A 23,726-nucleotide genomic window follows, 5' to 3' on the forward strand; every position below is an offset into this window, starting at 1 on the left:
TTTGTTTCAGCAAAAAGATGCTGTTCAGATGGCTACAGTTGAAAACTCACCTGTCCCTGCAAGCAGCCCTCAGACAAGCACCTCAGAGAGCAACCGAACAGCTCACTTTTAGGAGTTACAACACCTCAGCCATTTCAGAGAATGACAGAGTCAACTTTCAGTTGCCCACAGGCTAATCATTTAAATCTGCACATTAGCTCTGTAAAAACGTCCATGCTTGTGTTAAAGACAGAGAGTGGCCACGTGACACTGTACAGTGTGGCCTCCTGAACTCTGCTCATGTAACTTTGAAATCTCCCTGTTCCACACCAGCAAAGCTGTCCTTTGCTTCCCATTTTCCATGACACCACCCCTGTATCTCCTCCACTTAATTGTCCATCTACTCGTATTGACCAAATTATACCTTAGAGGCAGACTGCAGAAAGGCTAATCACCTTAATTCATTCTGCCACTGCAATTGGGGTTTGCTGGGTGGAGAAACCAAAACGCTGTAGCCATTTCTCCTTCTGCAGACCCAGCAATCAGCAGAAGAGGAGCTCCAGCCTGGAAAAGGCAAAGAAACCCTTTCTTGGCTGCTCTCTGCCTTACCTGAGGCATAGCCACCTTTCAGGCCCAGAGACCACCTGCAAACACCTGGAAAATTATTATCAGTCTTCAGAGAACAAGTAACAAGGAGAATAAGTAGCAGTAAAGTCCTGAGTTTACAAATCCAACTAGTAAAAAGTGTTTTGAAACTTTGGGGGGAAAGGAAGGGAGGTTTATTCAGTAAGAACAAGAAAGGTGTGCAAGAGGGGACCGGGCCCAGCTTTGTGACAGGACTAGGGATGCCGAGTCCTGCAGGCCAGCTGTCCTACCCCCCCTCCCCCGCACCCTGCTCGGAGCCCAGGCCATACGTGATGGGCAAACCTCGAGTTCTGTTCAACCTGCAGTACCAAAGGGAAAACAAAACTTCTACAGGCTTCCCGGGTGAAGACACAGCCCCAACAACACGTCACGAGTGTACGTTAAAGGATCTAAAGGAATCCTTAAGCCTCTATTTTGGCTTTTCAGAAAAACAAGGTTTAGCAGCAGCCTGGCTCGCACACGCTGGGGTGAGTGGGCCGGGGGGTGGCGGGGAGGCGCGGCCGGGCGGGGGCAGGCCGGCCCCACAGCCGGGAGCCACCCGGCGCCTCACCCGCCCGGCGCTCACCGGCACTTCTCCGCCCGTTCCCAGGGCAGGCGGCCCTGCCCGAGCAGCGCTCCCCGGCTTGCCGCCCTGGGAGCCCCTCACGCCGCAGCTAACAGCTCTCCCCGGAGGAGCCGAGGCCGGGCCCGCCTCCCCGGCCCTTCCCGCGGGCCGCCGCCCCTTACCCAGCTCGGTGCCCGGGTTCCGGCCCGCCATGGCCCGCGCTGCCGGCGGCTCTCCGCCCCTGCTGGCGGACCCAGGCGGGGCGGGCAGACTTCGGCCTCACCGATCCCGCCCTGCGCGGGCAGGAAGCGGCGGCGGCGGGCGGGCTCGGCGGGCCGACTCGGCGTGCCTGCCCCAGCCGCCGGGGTACGGTGTTCTCCCGCCGCCATCGCGCTACTACCGAGCCCACCACACCGGAGCTGTCGGTAACGAGGCAACCAAGGCCTACCGCCGCCCCTCAGCCTACACAGGGTACGAAACCACTGCCGTTTGGTGACGGGGTTGCTAAAATAGCCTGTTCCTTTAGTGGTGAATAACCCCTGACTTGCTGTCTTGACCATAACGAGCCCAGGCAGCTTCCAATTTCTTCGAGTTGAATCGTCAAGTGGAAACTAGTGTGACATGTGCGCAATGAGCTCCATGAACTTACCAACCTCGTAAAGCTTCCTATTAACACCTGCAAAATGGAAGTCCAGTAACAAAGCCACTGGCAAATTCACAGCCTTTCACTTTTTTCCAGAGTTGTAATGACACAAGCTCACATGAAAAAAGTACTAAACATTAATATTCTCATTTAGATGAGAATAGTGCTAGCAAAGAAACCACAAACTCACAACAGCATCATGTAAAGCAGCAAAGGGTCACAGCTCTGAAATTTGAGGACATCATTCCAGCCGTCTCTATGAAACGCTACACAGCCTACTTGAAATACAGCATGAAGACCACAGCCTGCAAGAAGTTTCCTGTTTTAAACACACCCTTCAGCTTGTAAAATGGAACAGGTTCCAGGCTGATGTACTACAGTTGGAGCCCTCATAAACCTTAATGGAATTAACGATTTAAGGCTGAAACAATTAGCTGTAAATCAGAGGGATGAAAGTTGCTTTTAGAGTAAAATTCAGATAACTGCAACACTAATTTTGGAATAAAGTCTGTGAAATATCATATCCTTATCACTACTACTGCACTGAGAAACCACAATTCACAATACTCTTTGTATTCCTTCTTACTTCCCTCACCCCAACAGCAGAAGCTGGAAGGGACCTCCCAACCACTTGAGCCCAACCACCTGCTCAAGCAGGCTCAGGTACAGCAGGGTGGGTTTTGAGCATCTTCAAGGGAGACTTCACCACCTTTCCAGGCAACCCATTCCACGGTTTCACTGACCTTCACAATGGAAAAGTATTTTCTTATGTTCAGATAGAATTGCCTATGTTTCAATGTATATATATGCTAAGTTTTCAAATGTTAAGCTCCAACTCTCCGATAGCATTACTGTACTTTTGGGGAAAAAATCCAAAAGAACAGTAAGGACAAGTATGAATATGAAAAAAATGAAGAGGTGTATGAATAAGTTACCTCTGTGTAACTTTTCTCCATTCCAATACAGAATGCATTATGTAAACTTTTCAGCATCACATTAAAGGAAATGACAAGTGGAAGAACGGCAATACTTTCTTTAATGAAGAAAATATGGATTTGTAACCTTGAAAGAGTAACTTTTTATCCAGTCTAGAGGACTAAATCCAAGCTTTATACAGACTCGTAGCCAACCTCTGAGATTTTCATGTACAACCAAGTATTTCAGGCAGCATGTTTTAATTTTAGTTTTCACTGGTTTTGATTTGAGAGACTCACGTTTTATTCTTTAAAGTTTGAATGTGAAAGAGACAAAGCTTACAGATCAAAGAATTTTCTACCCTCTGTACCAATACTAAAGCATTCTTATTGCTTTCCCTCTGTATAGTACAGAACCAAGACACTAGGAAGGATTACGTAATTAACGTGGTCACTTTTCCATGCCATGAACCCAAGGCTCAACAGTTAAGATACAAGTTTTGAGAAGCATTTTATTTAGACAACTGAAAACAGTTAAACATTCAGAAGCAGCGTACAATGAAACAAATCCCGAACCAAATACTTTTAAGTACATAACCCCTTCTTTTCAACTAAAGCCGAATTTTCCAGCTTTCAAGAACAATAAAAAGAAAAGTAAAAGCCATTGTATCGCTTCTCCATAATAAAGAAAACACACTACAATGAGTCTAATTGAAGTTGGAGACTGGATCTTGGCTTGCACACTTCTCTGAAAAGACAGTAGGCAGTTATGCTAAAAAGATAGCAAAACTCTACTACTTGTCTGTCTGGTTTGGGTTTTTTTTTTTTGGATACTCAGTTCTCTTACAGACAACACCGAGCCAGTTCCACCGCATTCTCATCAATTACTGCCCATCTCTGCCTTACATAGAGAGCGCGCTCTGGAAGGCTGCTGTTCACCACTGTTCACTTGATTTAGTCTCGTATCCACAGGCTGCGTAACAGTTGCAATAATCAGGCCTTAACTTCAGGAGTGGAGCTGTACACTGAATCTGAGTTTTCAGAGGCAAGATCTTCTGCAATTAAATAAAAAGTGTATTAACTTCACCTCAGATATATAAACCAAAGAAATGCTGCAGGGATTGCTTAAAGACCAGTTCAGTTTGTCTTCCCATTTAACTTGATCCAGTTACTCTACCACCATCTGTTCAGTTTGCACAGCTCTAGTCACTAGTCTGACACTTACCACATGGTCATTTTCAGGAAAACGCATTCAAAGTTCTTTTGAGAAGAGTGGCGAATGCCAGAAGGTACCTGGGGAAAACTAACTCTTGCATACTAAGGAATGCTACTACCACCTTGACTGATCTTCCAACACCTAGCTGAGCTGAAGCTGGCAGTTCAGTGCATTACCTATTTCCTCCTCTGCAGTTCCTGGAAGGGTGGTCCTTGCTTTTGCTGCTTCTGCATTCTCCTCTTCTGTAGAGAGGAGGGGGGGGAAAAAAACCAAACAAACAGTCAATACCTTCAGTTCCCCCCATTCACCTTAACTGAAAAAAAAAAAAAATTCCACTTTATTTAGTGTTGAGGAGAAAGAGTTGGGTAAGCGATTCCATTAATGGATACTTGCAGTCTTCTAGACCTTGCTTCCCGCCCCTCCTCCCAAATTTACAGAATGGAAGTACAATATAAAATAAACTTATCATTCACACTTTTCTAGAGATTCTTATACCCTTAAGATTTATAAAAGTGGCATTTCTTATTTCTTGTTCTATAACAAAAATAGATCAGACTGCTTAATTATCCCTAAAGTCTCCACATTCCATAAGCTTACACATCTGAAGTTAACTGCTTAAATGACACCTACAACAGTAAATCCTTAATCTAACAGACTGGAGTTGATAGAGACACCCTCAGAAGACAATACAGTTACTGTATGAAATTCAGATGATGTTTACCACTTATGACAGACATTAAAAAGCACACACAAAGCAGCTGAATTTCACCAGGACCAAGCACACACTTACCAGGAACTACACACTTCCAAAGTCCATAGGTTTTCCCTACTGTTGTCTGCCACAGCCTTAGTGTGCCATCCTCAGAGCCACTTGCATATAACTCTCCATCAGGGCTAAATCTCACACAGTGAATTGGACCGAAGTGTCCTTTGTAAGATTCTGCAGAAGAACACATCAAGACAATTAATTTCCAATTTCAGTCAACAACTGAAACTAATTAGTAAAAGCTGATCACAGTAAGGAAAAAAATACCAACAGGGGGCACTTCCTCAGTATTTAACTTCTGACACAGAACAAAGCTTCTATTAATTGGTATCTTGGCCATCTCTAAATTTAGGTAGCATATTAATGTTTTATTAACTGCAAAAACCCAGGTGCTTAATTATTCTAGGCAAAACTACAAAGCAAGCCAGAAGCATGGAGTACATGCGCTCTGTTCCTTCCATCACTCTACATATATCCAGTGTTAAACAAGGTCAGGATCAATGGAGAAACCTAGAAGTACGCTTTTTTTGAAATATATTTGGCCAACATTAACAAGAACACAAACATATCACATATTCTTAAAAGCAAGTAGCTGCAACTTATTAGACATATCTAATGAATGCTATAGCAGGACACTCAAGTTAACAGCTTGCTATTGCAGCAATACAGATTGACTAACTTTGTTTTTAAAATAAGTGCAAAGAGCTGTTTAATGGAGGCTGTAGTTAGTTCTAGAAAAATCACATCAGCTATACCAAGATAGAAAAAAAAATGCTGAACTGACAGTATACCTTTTCATCCTCTTGCACAGCATGCTATAGTAAAACCTTATTTGAGTACAACAGTTTCATTCTTAGCCATCATTTCATTAATCTAATACTCATTTCAGAACTCATTTTTGATTATGGAAGACAAACATACCTAATTCTTCTCCCGTATTATAGTCATATTTATAGAGTTTAAAATCTTCACCACCTGCAACCAAACATTCTTTCGCAGGGTGAAGTGATGCAGAATTGATTGTAGCAGGTGCTTCAAATGATTTAATCTGCTCTAGACTAAGGGAGAAAAGTTTGTTAAAAAAAAAAGTCCATTAAAAAAAAAGATCCTGAGAGCAAAGAAACTGTGATTCTATGAATCACAACTGCTTTTAAGAAAAACAGAATACCCTCCCCACAGTTTCTGAAACAAGTTTGAATACTTGCAAATCATGCTCACCAAGTTAGAAACGAGTTCAGAATAAGCAAAACAAAAGCTCACACATTCAGAACTACTTTCTGGAATACATTCAAGTGTGTAACTTTCTTTTTAAGACATCACAGAGATGTATAAAAAAATATGTTCTCTGAAAAGCACCTAACTGAACCCTGGCTGAAACTCATTTAACCACAATTACCATTACTGTGAAATAAGAAAAAGGCACCAAACCTTCACAGCCTAGCATCTTACAGACAGTTAGGGTTCACTACTTTAGAAGAGCGTAGTTGTTTGGCACCCTGCCTCGAACAAGATGGCAAGCAGAGATGTCCGCTAATGCCAGCTCTGACAACTTGGTGACTTTGGCCTTGTACAGGCAGTTTTTACCCACAACCAAGCCCATAACTCAACCTGTGAAAATTCTGTGGTTTGGACTCACGTTTCTGCACTGTGAAAAGCAATAGTCTTCCCATAGGTTATCACAAGTATCTGCCCTTCTGGAACATACTCCATGCTGCTCACCGACATAGCAACATTTAGTGCCTTCACCTCAGTCATGGTGCTCCGGTCCCAGAGGCTTAAAAAGAAACAAAGAGGAAAAAAAAAAAAAAAGGACTCTCAGATTACTTCAGCAAATCAAACAATCCTCTCCTCTCATCCACAGCAAGATTTGAATCAAAAAAGCCACCTAACAAAGTTGGTGGTTTGATTCCACAGGTACTTCAGATTTTCAGTGGCATCCTTGTCTTCACTCTCACCTAGGCAGTTTTAAGACACGCTTATTTTAAAATACTGCTACTTTTGAAACTTAACGCAACAACATTAAATGGTACACAGGCTGTTTAACTACTCGAGGATTCTTAGAGATTAAAAATCTTGTTGTAAGTCTCTGGAGCAACAGAGCTTTCTAGAAGAAAGGCTTGAAGGTTCCACTCTGTCTCTTCACAAGGCAAAGAGGTACTAATGACAATTTATACAAAGAAGAGAGATTCATTTAAGACAACATAGTTTTCTATTTAGGGGTGAAGGAGAAATAGAAAAGACACAAAATTGTTCTGCTATGACAAGTAAGAATCTTCATTCATTAGCCAACTGCCACATTTCTGTTTCTACAATTCAGAGAAAAAATAAACAAGACTATGCTCTTGCCTATCTTGAACACTAGGAAACTGAAAAGAACTAGAGCCGACAAGGACACTAAAGGGAAACTGCACCAGTGGCTTCACCCTCCCTTCCTTCCTTCCACACAGCAGAAAAGACCATTCTATTTCTCTCTCCTTTGTGCCACAAATATAAGAATGTTGAGACAGCTAGGCATGAGATGACACTGGTCATATCAGCCAGAAAGCTGAGGAAGCAGTTAGGCCCATCTCCCATCTTTTCTGGACAGCAGAGTTTAAGGAAGGGTCTGTCTCAATTCATCTTCCCAGAAGACAGGCTTGTCCAGATTTCAGCACATCTCCTACCAACTGGACATAAAGTAAACAAACCAACTGTGACTGGATGAGCCATCTTATTAAAACGCTAAAGCCTACTCGATTTGTCAGAGTGGCTGAGAGAGAGGGCCGTGTCTATCACCAGTGCTCTGTTTCCAGATACTCCTCCCAGCCCTTTATCCCAGTGCCTGGCTAGTCCACACCTTGTGCACCTTTCGAGGCTGGATTGCAGAAGCCAACGCAGCAATACCTCAGCACACTGCGTATGCACAAGGCCTCATCTATAAATTAATCTTGTCTAGGATTAGGCACAAATTTATTCTACTATGCAGTTCTCAAAGACCGCCTCTTCTTATCAGGGAGGACACATTTATGGGGTCCATTAGAATTATTACAAAAGTTATGTCTCTAACAGCAGGCCAGAACTGTATTAGGCACGCAGCTGTAACAATCTAGGATCAAATAACCTGTGTTACTTATAGCCTTTACCAAAAAACATGACTATCTTCTTACATAGATTATGACAGTACATATAAGTGAGCTTCTTAGAAAATTGGAAGTTACTTTTTCTTACCGGACAGTTTTATCATCAGCTGAAAGAATCTGTTTGTCATCACTGCTCCACAAAGCCTTTTTAATGCCAGAAGTATGTCCACTGACAACATCAGGTTCTTAAAATAAAGCCAGATATTTTAATACACGTAAGAAACTGAAATAGTGTCATGCAGCATTTTGGGAGCTTTCTTAAGCTATGTGGATTTCCTTTTACTAGAAACTGCAAAATTACTTCAAGCACTTATGACTTTATTTGTAGATCTTATTCCAGGAACAGGATAAATGTAAACTGGGTATCTGATTGCCTAAATCTAAAAGCTTCGCTAGTTTAACATCAAGGTACTATAGCTTCATATCAATCCTCAGTAGTTCAGGATCAACATGAATTTAAACACACTTAAATATGTGGAGTCTTTTCTTTCAGATGACTAAATTTTAATTAATTCTACCTATTTCTAACGAGTCTGCATTGAATTGAAACATGCTATCCTTGAAGTCCATCATAGATAAATTAATTCACTTGTAACTGCATAAACTTAAAATACAGTTTATCTTACTATAGTAAAAGGTTCTAGACAATTCATTTGTAAAACAAGCCTCAATTTTATCTTTTGTGACTCATAACAGAGAGTAGCTCTTCACAACTTTTACTTAACTCCAAAAAAACCAAGAATCAGTTCTAAAAGCAGACTCACCAGCTTCTGGCTTGCTCAAGTCGTAGATACGCAACAGTTTATCCTGTCCACCTGTTAACAGATAATTGCTATCCTGAAACAGAAGTTATAAAGGGTCAACTCTATTTTGAATCAAAATACCAGCCTTCATCCATGAATCTTAAAACAACAGTTCTTTCTCTCTCTCGGACAGCCTCTAACACACTTACTACATTTCACCTACAATCTTAAAAACTGGAAGTGATATGCTAGGTTATTTGCCTGTTGAGGTACACATGCAAAAAGCAAAGAAGTAACTAAGAGCAAAAGAGACTCAAGAGCTTAATTCCCTGGTGAATAAGGTACAAAGGTTTTCCATACCTGTGTAAAATCCACGCTTTTGACAATGTGTTTGTGAGCCAGTGTGATTAGTTCATCGCCTGACACAGCATCCCACACTTTGCTAAACAGCAAGAGAAAACATTTATGTTTTCGTAACACCACGACACGTCAACTCAGTCAGATTCATTTGTAAGCAATCTCTCCTGACACCATCATAACATTGTCTCATAAATGCTACGTTCTTAGAAGTCATAACTCAGTCAATGAGAATACTTTATACGTTTTTACTAAAGCTTTTTTTGTACTATCCTGCCATTTTCCTTTATCATCTTCTTCATGACAATGAGAACTAATTAGCATTTCAGTTTTAAGATAAAGTAAGCTCTTCTCTGCAACTTTATTAATAGATTGCCCTCTACTAACAGGATCCAATTTGCCAAATATCAATACATGCTGCAAACAGCACAAATGAACAATAAAGAACAATCAAATAAATAATTCACTACAATTTTTACAAGAGTCTTCCTGTAATAAAAAGATGCTAACCTGTAGAAGCAAAACAAAAATTGCTCTTTCAACTTTGCTCTAACTACAGTGCCAGAGATTATAGCTGCAGAGAAATGTTATTCTAGCAAAGCGGTACAGTAATTAAGTGTATTTATCAGGAAGCAATCATAAGTTGTTCACTGTGACAGAATTAACCGTAGCTGCTTTCAAGAACCTAAGTCCAGGTTTTAGTTTGGCTAGCCATAGATAAGCTGACAACTACTAAAGAAAACCAAACGAATTGGTCATTTACTACAGCTATACGTTACCAAAGAGACTAAAATCAAAATACGGACTTCAAAGACAGTCAATCACTCACGCTGTAAAATCTGCTGCTGCTGTAGCTGCTTTAGTGGCATCCGTGTTCAAAGTGGCACCCCAAACAGCACCTTTATGACCTAGAAATGTGCCAATCCAGTCTCCTGTGTCACCCTGACGCAGCATAGGCTTACCATCTTCACAAAAACAAAACCAATATTCAGGTAACGTGATTAAAAAAAAAGGAAGCTGATTACATAAAAAAAAATTCCCTTGCACCAGCACATGGAAATACCACATACTTCAAAAAGCTATTCTTTCAGCTGAAGAGCCTAGACAGGCAGCTGTACTTGCTGCATGCATCTAAAACTGTATGGACATTAAAATACTACTCCAAATGAGATAAAAGTTTTCTTTAGGTTTATGTTAAGGTAGAAGGGAGACAGAAAGGAGCACACTTTATTTAGGTTGGTTTTTTTTACTAAAGTTTTCTTCAGGCAGGACAGGTTTGGTTTTTTACTTTGGAACACAGTAATTTCAGACTGAGAGTACACAGAACTAAGTCTTGTGTTTGTAATCAGATACATTTAAAACACATACAGAGATGTCGTAAAAACAAAACACAAAGTCTTTTCTGTGATTCTTTTTCCTGGGAGGCTACCAAATAGTTGTTCACAGAAGATGTTGAGCTGGAAGCACTCCAAGGTAGAAAGGAACATCCTTTTAAACTTACAAATACATACACAAGACTAACATGTTGGGGAAATACTATTCACGTCACGAGAAGAGAGTTCTCATGTCCAGCAAGGCAGCCGCTCTGGTTAAACGGGAGCTCACTTTAAAACCTACAGCCTATGTGCGCAGACAGTAAAAATGGGCAGCTTTTAGAAATAAAACTTTTCGAGGCTTCCCACCCGCCCCCAACAGTCTGGACCCAAACAGGGCGAACGCGCTCTTTGATACCCCGCAGGCCAACCCGCCAAGGAAGCGCCACGAACATCAGCTGCCCGCTCCTTCTCACGCAGCAACCCCGCACGCCGCTATCCCCCCACGCCGCTATCCCCCCGCCAGCACCAGCCTTCCTTCGAACGAACTGGGGCCTCCCCAGCGCTGCTGCCCCGGCCGGCACCAGCCGCTCGGCCCCTCCCGGCCGGCCGCCCCACCAACACCCCCTCGGGCAGGCGACGCGCGGCCTGCGCGCAGCGGGGCGGAGGCACGGCCTGGCCCGCCCCCCCCCCGGGGGGTGAGGGCATCCCCGCCGGGCGGACCAAAACAAAGGGGCCGGCGACACGGGCGCCGCCGCCCGTCCCCGCTTACCCTTGCAGGCGCTGATGAGAAAGTAGCCGTAGGGGGTGACGCCGCTGAAGGCCAGGTCCACCACGGGCCGCGTGTGCCCGGAGCACGTCAGCGGGGTCTGCCTCATCGCCATGGCGGCGGCGGCGGCCCCGGAGGCGGGCGGGCGGGAACGGAAGGAGCAGGCGCGCGGCGGCGGCGGGGCTCGCGCACACGGAGCCTTGGAAGGGACACGAGTCCCCTCCGGCTGAGCTGGAAGCGGCTTCGGCGGCGGAGGAGAAGGAGGAGGAGGAAATGACGAGCCGGAAACGCTTCGGAGCGGAAGCTACGTCATCTAGCGGAGGCGCAGGGGGAGGCGCCGCTACGCGCAGGCGCACGGCGGTGACGCGGGGCGTCATCGGGCGGCGTGCCCCCTGAGGGCGGCTGGGCTGGTGGCGGCTCTTCGCTGCCGCAGCGCCACCGAGCGGCGGCTCCGGCCCTCGTCCCTCGCCCTCCTCCGCGGCGCTGAGTGCGCCCGGCGGCCTGTGGCGGGGCGGGCGGCCCGCCCTGCGCTCGCAGCGCTCCCGTCCGCCCGCACGCACGGCCTTCGCCGCCGCGGCGTTGCCAGGGAGCGGCGTGACCGAGCGCTCTCTTCCCTCGTCCCCCCCTCCTGAAGGAGTAGTGCTTGGCTGGCCCCAGGGTAGGCGCCAAGGCTCCTCAGTGCTCCTTTCTGTTGACCGTGAGCTCTCCTGCAGCAGCTCCCCGCACGCCCCAGCCTTCTCCTTGCTTGTCGATAGCTGGGGTTTCACGTAAATGGGTGCCAGGGCTGGCATGGCCCTGCCTGCCTCCCCGCTGCCACCTCCGTCCCGTCTCCCCACGGCCAGCTCCTTCCCCCCTTCCCCACGGCCAGCTCCTTCCCCCCTTCCCCACGGCCAGCTCCGTCCCAGTTAGTTCTTTGTGCCCCTGTGGTGCTCCTCTGCTCTCTTCAGGCTCCTAAACCAGCAGCAAATTAATCCTACCAAAAGGAAGCCCATTTTTTTTTCTGTAGGGCTCGCTCCCCTCATGGCCCTCTGCGGGATCCGATAAGCCTTTCCAGCCAGGGGGGGGGGGGGGGAGGAGACTGACTGAAAGGGTCCGTAGGGATCTCGGGATATATAGCAGCACCCCTGGGTTTGCATAAAAGACGAGGGAGGGAAGCTGGTGGTAGCGCCTAGGCTTGTCCTCAGAAGCATCTAAAGACGATGGCATTTGAAGATGTGTCAATAGCCTTACTTAAAAGGGAGGGAAGTGGTGTTTCTCTTCTTTAAACGAGCTAAAAAATCAGAACGGTCGTTACTCATCTCCTTTTCCAAGTCTTACAACTAGGAAAAGCATTTTAATTGTTAGCAGATAATTGAAGTTAAGATAACTTCAGTCTTCCCCAGCTCCTCGTTAAAGGATAGGCACGGTATTTGAGTTTCTGACCCGGTATTTCATTTATCATCCCAGAGTTCTCAAAAGTAACCCCTAGTCATTTTGTAATTTCATGACCCATTTTTATGCACACTTCTGCTGTAACTGACATTTCCAGTTTTTCCACGTGCAGCCACAGACTACCATGCAGACCTTTTTAGTATCTTTGAGATGTTCTGGATTTTTTTCTGAACAGTGACACCAGCCGCTCAACTTGCTTTGACAGAGCCCTATAGCTGAATCTATCAAGTCTCAGACTACAAATTATAATCATGGGGAATTCGAATGCATCTCTGAAAGCTTTTAAATTAACATGAAAAGTCATATTTAAATAGAGTTCCCAAAACGTGTGTTCCTCTTGATAAAACTGCTTGTGACTGAGAAATTTTCTGTATTTTATCCCATCCTTAGGAATACTTTAAGAGCTTAATGTATAAAATATTTTTATTCCATGGAGTGGCTAAAACTTCAGAGTGCAAAATCCCGATGCAGTTTTATTATACTTTATGTTATAGCAGTTTTCCCAAAATGTCGTGGTATAGTAGTCTTACTGTTCTAAACCTTAATGTGTCTGTTCTCTGTTTGTCCTATTCCTTGTTGGTTTCTTTTCCTCATTCCTAACTGTGTATCTGTTTTGATTCTCAGTGGAGCCATTGCATGCCAAAAAGTACACTTATAGGAATGGGGCAGAAACTAGGGGGAGAGATAAGTGTTAATCCCTTACCTAAGCTTATACTTGAAATGGGACTAAGTAAAAGATTTATTACTTTTACATTTTGCAAAACCTAATGGAAACACAGGATTATGTCTCCTAGTTAGAAATGCTGCGTGGGTTTACATTTTAAAAAAACCTGTTCTGATAGCTGATGTTATCAACTGTTTGAGTGGAAGAAGAAAACGTAAGGATCAGTAAAGATAAAATACAGATTTTAATTTTAATACAGACATTGTTAGAGAAACTAGGAACCATGGAAACAGGCCTCAGGTTTTCAAGAAAGTCTAGAGAAGGTACAAGAAAAAGAAGGAAAGGTGGAAAAAGTAGTTACAAATGAAAGCCTAGCAAGCTTGAAATAAAAATACTGAGTTTTATTGTTTTAGCCAGGGTGATTATGTATCAGATTCCAATAATGTTACAAAGAAAAGAAATGTCATTAAAAAATTTGAAATTTCATATTTGTCTCTTTATTGTCCAAATAACTGTCTTAAATAAATATTCGTCAACCCCAACTTGTCAAGAAGTAATCAGGGCCTTGTAATCAGATGAAGTAATTCGCCCCATTGCTGCCAGTCATAGGTTGTAAAGCACCTGGGCAAGACTCTCTTTTACTTAACATTTATAATTCAGAGTGTCTGCTTGAGTAAACAACATCTTTCCACAGATGGTGACTGAATTTTCTCAGAAACGTTGCTGACAATGAATAAAGCTCTCCTAGTGAAAGGTCACGATTCTATTGCTTTGATTACAATAAATCATGCAGAGATTGGATTAAGTAGAGGGTGTTTAATGTACATACTTACATTTCTGAAGACTCCTTTGTGTTATGTTGGATATCATAGTTGGAAATACATTCTCTTGCCACTGAGTGGAGCTCCTTACGTATTTATTAGTACCTTAACGATTTCGCTGAGAGCTTCTACTGTGAGGTGACTTACTGGTGGTTATTTCAGCTTGTACCTGGCAGCTTGGTAGACGTAGCGCTCAAGAAGTTACTAGATGCTTAATTCCCTAAAGTGAGTTGGCTAACTAGGTAAATGGAAATCTCTGGGTGCCACAAGAGATAGCAGCAGGGCAGCCACTTTGTTGGTGGGCCTTAAATATGAGTTATTTTGATGTATAGTGAAACACTTAGTGTAATCTGCAGGCACACGGTTAACTTCTGTTAAGTTTTTCTTTGGAGAAATGTCACCTACTAATTTGTACAGCTAATTTTGAGGAGAGAGAAAAAAAAAGGAATAGCTGTTTCCTGGAGGAAGATGTGTTACAGATGCTGCGTGCAGATATGTGAAAGCACTTGCAGAGCATGTTGCTGTGTTTTCACCAGGGGAATAATTACAACTGAGTGCCTTGAGCAGTCTATTATCACTGAGCAACAAGGTGAAAGATAAAATGCAGATGTAATTATATTTCACAAATAATAGAACAGTGTGCTTCAAGTCAAGGAGTCCTTTCTAGATCAGCCTTTTTGTCACGGGTTGAGGCTGGGCCGGACACTAATGAATGACAGATGCTCTCTATTAACCCCTCTCCCCTCCCAAAAGAGAAAAGGAGAGAGAACAAGGGAGAGAGACTTTACAGTTCGGAAAAGAAAGCTAAAACAGCTTTAATGGAACAGGAACAATAAAAGAAAAGATAATAATAAGCATAAGGAAATAATGAAATATATACAATATGTACAACTCCAATACTGAACCAAACTACCCCCACCCTGATGACGATACATCACCACCACGCTGCAGGGCGGGCACTGGGACAGTCCCAAGCTGGACTTGGCAGCAGACAGGGACGGGATGCAGGAGCTGGACTCAGGCACTGGATTCAGGAATGCACGGATTGGGATCAACGACAGAAGGACAGACAGAGTCCTCCTCAGATGTCGGCCATCAAAGAAGAGAGAGAGAGACCCCCGTGATCCCTCAGCTTTATACTGAATATGGCGTATATGGGATGGAATACTCTGTTGGTCAATTTTGGGTCACCTGTCCAGTTCCCTCCTCCCTGCAGGTGCGACTTTTTATGTGCTTGTGACCCTTTTCACTCCCGGCACCCCAACACCAAGTACAAGATTCAGCAGTGACTTTGGTCGCTATAAGAACAAGTATAAGCAAGGGCCTCTCTGCATCCCATTCCTTGGTACAAACTGTAAACATCAGGCCTTATCACTGCTAGAAGCAGTCGCTGTGTGGAAAAATATGCTGTTGATTTCAGAAAGTGCAGTTAGTTAGAAGAGACTTAACTGAAAAGTTAAAGCACTAAACCAGAATTAGTTCTGTTTCAGTCCAAACCAGGACACTTTTACAGCAGGTGACCATATTTTTTCTAGTTTCATGTGACTTCTTGTTGCATGTGTCGTGGAATGTAAGTGCTGAACCACAGACACTCTTCTGTTGGGTGTGCGTAGTAGTATAGTTCGTGTGTGTGAACGGAGGTCAAGGGGATTAGATTAGGGAATTAGGATTTCCAATTAGGGAAATTGGCTGTTGAGGAATAGGGAAGAGTGTGAAGAGGAGTTTGAGACAGCAGCAAGGAAGAGAAGTGCTTTAGCAGGAGAAATATAACACATGGAAGCTGGATAGGAGGGGAAACGGGAGACTTACCTCAGAGGTCCAATTCTGTGCCTGTCCAATTGTGTTCCTGTCCCTTCAGGTGAGGTCAGATGTAAGATCACTTCTTTAATCACCATCTTAGTGTTAGGATCTCAAAAGGATTTATTCTTTTGAGAAGAATATTGTTCCTAATGTTGTCTACATTCAAGCTAGACCATCAGGAGCCTTTCCATCTGTCTTGTGGGCAGGGATCAGGCACGTTCAGAGCATGTACCAGCCACAGTCTGATGAAACCAATAACGAATAATAAAAATTGTTTTAACTTTGCAAAGATAGCTTCTCTTTTCCTCAGTCTTCAGGTCCCATTCTGTCTTTTGAAAGGACAAAAGTGGTAGTGCTGGCCAGATAGAGAGGAGGGTGCTAAGGAAAAAGAAAGAACAGACTTTAAGTAGCCAGTGTTCCCAGTGAAATGCTGAGCCACTGCAAAACCAAGGGGACAACAATTGAAGAAATTATTAAAAACAAATCCAAGAAAAGGAAATGCTTCCCCAGTTTCTACACAAATGTTCTTGGGATGGACTGTTGCTACAATCAACCCTCAGAAAATAAAGGAGTGTAAAGTAAATATATACATATTCAGGATTTAGGCTAAAAGATGTAAAGGCACAGCTGGGGAAGCCCAGACAGGGTCAATATAGGGAACTCACCTAGAGAAGAAAATAGAGTGTCCATGTGTTCCAAAATCCTGTACTAGGGCTGTGCTCAGTCAATCCATTTGACAATACAGCATGTTGCAGTAAGCCAATGCATATGATAAGCATTTACTAAAGGGACAGAGGTCAATGAACAGCATTATAGCAGCTCACACAAGTCTTGGTGGGATAGGCAATCTCGCAGTGTTTATAGGGGAGATGGGAAAGGGAAATGGAGAGAAAGAGAGGTGCACAAGTCTGTTCCCATGCTTAGAGTTCTTGTAACCAAGACGAAGTGAAACAGCGAAGTGTTTCACCTTCTGGAGCGTGTCCAGAGAAGGGCAGCAAAGCTGGTGAAGGGTCTGGAGCACAAGTCTTATGAGGAGCAGCTGAGGGAACTGGGGTTGTTTAGTCTGGAGAAGAGGAGGCTGAGGGGAGACCTTATCGCCTTCTATGACTACCTGAAAGGAGGTTGTAGTGAGGTGGATGTTGGACACTTCTCCCACGTATCAAGTGATAGGATTAGAGGAAATGGCCTGAAATTGCACCAGGGGAGGTTTAGGTTGGACATTAGGAAAAATGTCTTCACCAAAAGGGTTGTCAAACACTGGAACAGGCTGCCCAGGGAAGTGGTGGAGTCATCATCCCTGGAGGTATTTAAAAGACCTGTAGATGAGGCACTTAGTGACATGGTTTAGTCATGAACTTAGCAGTGTTAGGTTAATGGTTGGAATTGATCTTAAAGGTCTTTTCCAACCTAAATGATTCTATTTTATGAAAATTATGGGTATTATGGTTGCTAAGTTCTGGCTGAAATAAGCCATTTCTGTATTTTCTTTCTCAGTCAGCAGCTTTACTCTCTAAACCGTGCAAAGCATGACTGCACTGTAAAGGAGGAGACATAGAAGTAACAGGATATTTTTTTTTTCCTGCCTCTTTTCAAGCCTTATATTGGAACCACTTGATAATTCAAGCTAGCTAAGTAAGTATTTACCTCTGCAAAAAGAATTTCAATTCATAATAAAAATGAATCTGACTGTAAAAGCTTTGCTAAAGGAGAATGAAAATTGTCTGGCAGTTCACTTGCTTTCCAGGAAACAGTTTAGCAAAAGTCTTATTCTGTAAGTATCATCACACCTGTAATACCTCTCTCTGAGCTTACTGTACTGTAAGAAAGAGTAATAAAAATTTTCAGGAACAAGCTTTAGCTGAGTTAATTCATAATAGTAGGCTGATTTGATGTTTTCATTTGGAAGATGTTCTTCACAGTGCAAGATGTTTATACTTACTGTTTTAAAAGGCTAAAGTAATTCAAATATCAGCCTCTAAAAATCAACCATAGCAGACAGCCTTAGTCCTGCTGTCCTAGGAGGACTGATTGGACATACACAAGTCCATGGGACCAGACAGAACCCTTTCAAGAGTGCCAAAGGAGCTGCTTTCTACCGCCTTTAGAAGTCATGGGCATCGGGGGAGGTTCTTCATAACCTGAAAAAGGTAAACACCCATCTTCAAGAAGGAGAGGAGAAGCATCCAGGGAACTGCAGGCCGGTCAACCTCATTTGTGTTCCTGGGAAGGTTGTGGAGCTATTTCCAGGCCAACAGCAAATTATGCCTGACCAACCACATTGCCTTCTATAATGAGTTAGCTGGCTGTGTGGAGAGCGATGGATGCTACGTACCTTGACTTTAGCAAGGCTTTTGATACGATCTCTTATATCACTCTTAGAGCCAAAATGATAAGAACTGAGTAAGTGGATAGGTGGTTCGAAAATCAGGTGGAGTACTGGGCTCAAGGGATGGTGATCAGTGGTACGAGTCAAGCCAGCAACTGGTTACCAGCAGCATCCCTCAGTAATCATTGTTGTGGCCAGTAACATGTAATGTCTTTGTAAACAATCTGGATGATGGGATAGAATGGACTTTCAGCGAATTTGCAGATGATCACACATGAGGGATCCCAAGCAGGAGAGAAGGGCTGTTGAAGGCTGGAGAAATGGGCTGAAGGGAACCTCATGAAGTTCAGCAAAGGCAAGTGTGAAGTCCTGCACTTTGGATATTGGGTTCATTCAGACATAAGAAGATAAAGCAAAGATGGAGAACCTTATTATTATGTATTAACTACCTATAAAAGGATGTAAAGAAGGCAGAGGCAGACTATTCTCAGAGGTACAGAGTGGAAAGATGAGAAGCAATGGACACAAGTTGGAATACGGGAAATTCCAAGTAAATGTAAGCAAAAAAAAAAACCAAAAAAAACAACCTTCAACAGTAATCAAATGCTGAAGAGGTGCCCAGAGCAGGAGCTGGTGGAATCTCCTGTCTTGGAAATACACAAAACTTGACTGTACAAATCCCTAAGCAACCTGATCTGTATTGCCCCTCCTTTGAATAGAAAGTTGGATGAGGTTAACTCTGGAGTTTCCTTTCTGCCTATGTGATTTTATTTCCTTTCCTGTTTCCTTTGAATGATGATTTCTTGTACATTCACTGCATGTATTTGCCCTCAGCCTTTGGAGATGAGTCAGAATAACCTCCAAAATTGTCATCTTGTATAAGGCAAAACATTATATCTCAAAGGACTGACAGGAGTCACCTGTACATACTTTATATTCAAGCATTGACCTGACTCCTCAGAAGCACATCCTGCTCCACTGCTATTTTACAAGTTCTTCACCTTCATGCACAGGATATCATCTAACATGGGCTTCCTATGCATTATTGAGTCTATATATCAGAGACACAATGCTGACTGATGCAGGATTTCTGTAACTCAGTATCAAATTTGATCATTCAAAAGAGTCATACATCTGCTTCCTTTAGTCACACAACCAGATGTGGCAGGGAGAAGATCAGTGATACTCCTTAAGTGGCCTCCTTACATTGCAATAATGCCAAGCTAGTGCAGCGAATGCTTCCAGCAATGAAAAGAGCTAGACCAGTGCAAAGAACATGGTGAAATTTATTTATATAGTCCATGGCAGCTATCAAGACCTCTACAGGGCAGCAGATCCAGAATTAAATTTGTGTCGGCATGTACTGTATTTTTTTTCCCTTGTTTCCAGAGGTATAAGCTTTGCTGAATTCAACAGTTTGGAGAAAAAAAAAAAGGAACTGAACTGGGTAACATCAATCAGGCTTGTTGATAAGCATTTTCTAATCACTTTTTGAACAGTCATGCAGATTTTCTTCAGATTCTGTTTTTTATCAGTCACTTGCAAGTCCAGTTGTTATATCATTAATATTAGTGATACAGGGCCAGGATGTTAAATGCTGTAATCTCTAATAAAGCTTAGCTTGTAACTTGGTTGTAATCCTCTCTTCACCAGGCAACATGACATTTGGTGGTTTATGAAAGCAAGTTGTGCATTGCAGAGAACTAGAACACAGCAATGTTGTTCTGCTACTTGTACAGTAAATTAGATTTGAAAAAGTAAAACTTTTTTTTTTTTTTTTTTTTAAGTGGAAAGTACTATGTAGTAGACAGTCTTTCCCTTTTAGGACACACCAGAAAAATAGGTGAATTTGTAAATAGAGGATAGTAAGAAAAATATGAGAGAGACTACTCATATGCGACATATAGTTTTGTTATTTAGAAAAATTACTAGATACAATTTCTTTGCATAGACAGCAATTCATATGATTATCTCTGCCCTAAGGGCATAACCCCCCCAACTTCTAAACAAATGTTATTGCTCTTCTGAGATTTGAGAATATGTTACGTTTCAAAACAACTTTAAGCTACATTTGTCACTGGACTGAATCCACCAATGTCATCAGTATTAGATCATGGATTAATTTGGCTCATGGTGTTATGCTTGGAGTAACTACAGTTGTGGGGCTTTGTTTTTTTGCCAGGATCAAACTTAGAAAGAAGTTAATAGCACTGATGGTAGAAGACAGTAACTGTGCTTTTACAACTACGAGACATGACAGGGAGATTTGCAAAGGTTTCCATTTTATTGAGATTTCAGGGAACAATGATTCTTGTCCCAAGATGCATAACAATTATATAACTCCAAGGAAATATGCAACAGTGGAGTGAGTCAAAAACACAGGAATAGAACTTTGTTCATAAGGCTTACACGAATATCTGGAAATTCATTAGTGCAATGAAGATACTTGCCAGTTGGGTCTCTGTGGGACTTGCACGTTCGGTTTTGCACATCATATAATCGTGCTGTGCAAAATACAGACTAGGATTCCAAAAAATGTAATTATTGTTTCTTTCTTTTTGTTTCTTGATGGTGACGCAGGACCAGCTTGATGAGCTGAAGGGAGGCATTAGTTCATCTCACAGTATGTCCAAGCTAGTCTGTACTAGTAATGGATCATCTGCAATCACTACAGGATGCTAAACCCAAGAATCTTACTTGCATTGGAATGTTGATGTGACCCAGGCCTTATAAAACATTTAATGTGGCTGTATTAATAGCTTTATATGAAAGAGCAGTTTAGATTTACTTTAGAAGTGGTTGGCTGTCAGGCTGGATAAAAAATAGAAGAAGAAATAATCTTTAGACACCTGTACCTCTTGATTCCAGGTGAAACCATCATCTTTGCTTATACAGTTACAGGTTCATCAGCTGACTGAGTGTGAACCAGGAAGAAATCACAAGTTCCCAAGATAGCTAGATCCCTTCAAGCCCATCAAGAACCTTTGAAGTTTAATAACAAAGCCTAACTCCAAGGGCGTAAGTATGGGACCATGTAAGGAAAAATAATTAAGTAGTTAATCTTAGGCCTTACCTGGAAAGTACTCTATTTCTATGGAAACTGAGTACTTGGCTCTGAATGCCAGAGCATATCACAGGAACTCTTTGTCAGAGCAAACAGAGATATTCAATTACGTGTCTGCTGGAATAGCATTCTCTAGTTGTTCTACTTGTCCTTTCCCCCCTTGGTTTTATGCCTAATCCTTTGCCTCAATTTTTATCCTTGTGTTTTACAGACTTGGATTGCCCCATCTTTGTGGGGGGCAGTAAATCCAAAGGAAGCAGTGTTTTTAGGCATCTCAGAAACATTATCTGAGATAGTTGGGGCATTCTTAGTTTGCTAAAGTACAGAGGACCAGTGTGGGAATATTATCAAGTGCAGGCTTTTGGGAAGAAATTTTTCTGGCAGACCAAAAATGTCATTTTACAGAACTAGTAACACTCTATAGCTCCTGCAAATCCCTTGAACATTGTGACCACCTAAGAGTTGACAGCTGTAAACAGATTACAGACAAAACCCCGTATCACATTAGTGTAGCTGGGGACTTCAGCTGGTCTATTTACATGAATAATAAAATACCACTAAAAATAATTAATGTGAATATAGTGTCATAACCAATTACATGCATCTAGTATCTCACCTATTCAAGGCACTGAACAAATAACCATATGTGAAGTAAGAAATGGGAGCAGAATTTGGAAACTAATAACTAGTAACCTACAGGAATGATATAGGTATGAGTAATTTAACTGATCATGTTACATTGTAGTGTATCAGCCAAAAAGAAAACCCAAACAAAGAAACCCACCCAAAAATCTGTACAGCACCTGTGAATGGGCTGTTACTACAGTTGGCAAGAGCTGCAGAGATTTCCATCTGTGGATGATTAATCAAATCTGTGCCAACTTGAAAGACCAAAACCTGCTATCAGTTAGCTTGTCATCTTAAAAAAAAATCAAATGTATCAGAAAGTCCACTGGTTGACAGCATCACTTGAGAGGCCAAAGACAGTTTAATCCTATCATCTGAACAACTGTCCTTCCTCTTGTGAGACTTAAAATACATTGGTGGAAAAGTATAAACTTATGTATTAGTATATTCATTTCATTCTACTGAAAAATGGATTTATTCTACATATTCCATTAAACGACTGTCAGATCACCACATATCTGTCAGATCATCAGCACTTAACGGGCACTGCTGTCAGTAGCTGAGTGTGAATTGGTTGCCTAGAAGTCAAATGTTTTGTTGACTGTGGTAACTGAAGTAACCCCTACCCTGCTGAAGGACTTCAGGCTTTTGCCCTGTGGCTCCCAACCAGGCTTTGATATGTCCCTTTGCCTTTTCTGTTACCTGTCTCTTCTGCCTCTTAGCAGCTCCTCCACAGCTAGTTTGCTGGACATTCTTATCCTTACTTCTTTACAAACGTTTTGCTAACTACATTTATGTATTCACTTCACCAGTTTTCCACCACAGAACTTAATGACAATGCGGAAGACTCCAGATGAAAGCTGCTTTTGTGGCTTTTGGTGGGAGCTTTCAATTCACTGAGTCTCTTGGTCTCAGGAGTGCCAGCTGATGGTTTGATTCCATTTGCGAAACTTGGAATTGAAGTACTTGCGGGGGAACACAGTTACTGGATGTTTGTTGAGAGCTATAATGTGAATGAGTAGATAAAAACAAACATACCGCTTTATAAGCTCTTGATCTGACTGCAAGTACTGTGGAAAACAGTGATAGGAAGCACAAAGGTTTCAGGAATAAACCTGTATTGATTCGTTTGCTAAGAATCTTTATACTTCTAGGAAAAAAAAACAATGCTATGCTTTTATCTCAAGGGACATTACTGAAAATAGCTCCAATTCCACATCCAGATACCACATAACTTGACATTAAGCTTGTAGTTACAAAATTTTTTACAAGTAGGTGCTTACTTGTATAATGCCTTAAACCAAAAGCTAAACTGCCAACCCTAGACTTTCAAGTCTATTTATAGATTGTTTTCACAAAATGAGTTATATGAGTCTGAAATTACTTTTAAAACATTTTCCAGAAAACTAAATTTAGCTTTTGAAAACCATCTTCACTAGAAAATGAAGTTAAAATATTTTTGCTTTGAGATCTGGCAGCATTGAACTCTGGTCCCAAAGTCCTGACATGCATAAGCCAAAAAAACCCATGAAACAACAGTTCACACAAACTCCTGAGAACCAAGTCAGCTGACTCTGGCAGAGCACAAATGTTTTTAAACTCATTTCAGCTTCTTTTATGAAGATAATCCAAGCAGTACCAACTTACCCATTCCACAAGCATCTTTTCTGCTTCTCCCAGGACAAAACGATAACATAGGAGTCAAAGACTTGCAGTGTCACAGAGTCATGGCCTAGATTTTTTGTACTCTGGCAACAGATCTCAGGAGAGCAAATATTTGGTTTATAATATGGAACAGGGTGTTGGAAAATAACAGAAATCATAATCTTTTTAAACTAACCACAGTATTTTGGAGAAGGCTGGAATGCCCACTCTCTAACGTAAATGTACAGTACTCCATTTAACGTACTTCTTTTATTTATTCAGTCTTAGTAATCAGCTGCTGCCTTTGAGAGGATAATAAAATTAGTTTTTATTCCCACACA

The 23,726-nt window shown here is 42.3% G+C and overlaps 1 protein-coding gene across 4 annotated transcripts; it reads right to left on the bottom strand.

Moving 5' to 3' along the window:
* Window positions 1-3,219: 3,219 nt before the first annotated feature.
* STRAP (serine/threonine kinase receptor associated protein) lies at window positions 3,220-11,123 on the bottom strand. Of its 4 annotated transcripts, none has more exons than XM_086466966.1 (10): window positions 11,012-11,123; window positions 9,756-9,891; window positions 8,930-9,011; window positions 8,591-8,663; window positions 7,915-8,011; window positions 6,344-6,481; window positions 5,629-5,765; window positions 4,732-4,881; window positions 4,122-4,183; window positions 3,220-3,799 (listed from the first exon to the last, which is right to left on the bottom strand). In XM_086466966.1, the coding sequence occupies exons 1-10, from the start codon at window positions 11,121-11,123 to the stop codon at window positions 3,719-3,721; spliced, it is 1,068 nt and encodes a 355-aa protein (XP_086323092.1). In that variant the 3' UTR covers window positions 3,220-3,718. The 4 variants fall into 4 exon arrangements, with proteins under 4 accessions (XP_086323092.1, XP_086323083.1, XP_086323102.1 ...); XM_086466957.1 differs by having other exon boundaries at window positions 3,220-3,780; window positions 4,118-4,183; XM_086466976.1 differs by having other exon boundaries at window positions 3,220-3,786; window positions 4,118-4,183.
* Window positions 11,124-23,726: the final 12,603 nt, after the last annotated feature.

The sequence above is a fragment of the Leptosomus discolor genome, chromosome 1, assembly GCF_034619465.1.
Source record: "Leptosomus discolor isolate bLepDis1 chromosome 1, bLepDis1.hap2, whole genome shotgun sequence".
Classification (NCBI taxonomy): domain Eukaryota; kingdom Metazoa; phylum Chordata; class Aves; order Leptosomiformes; family Leptosomidae; genus Leptosomus; species Leptosomus discolor.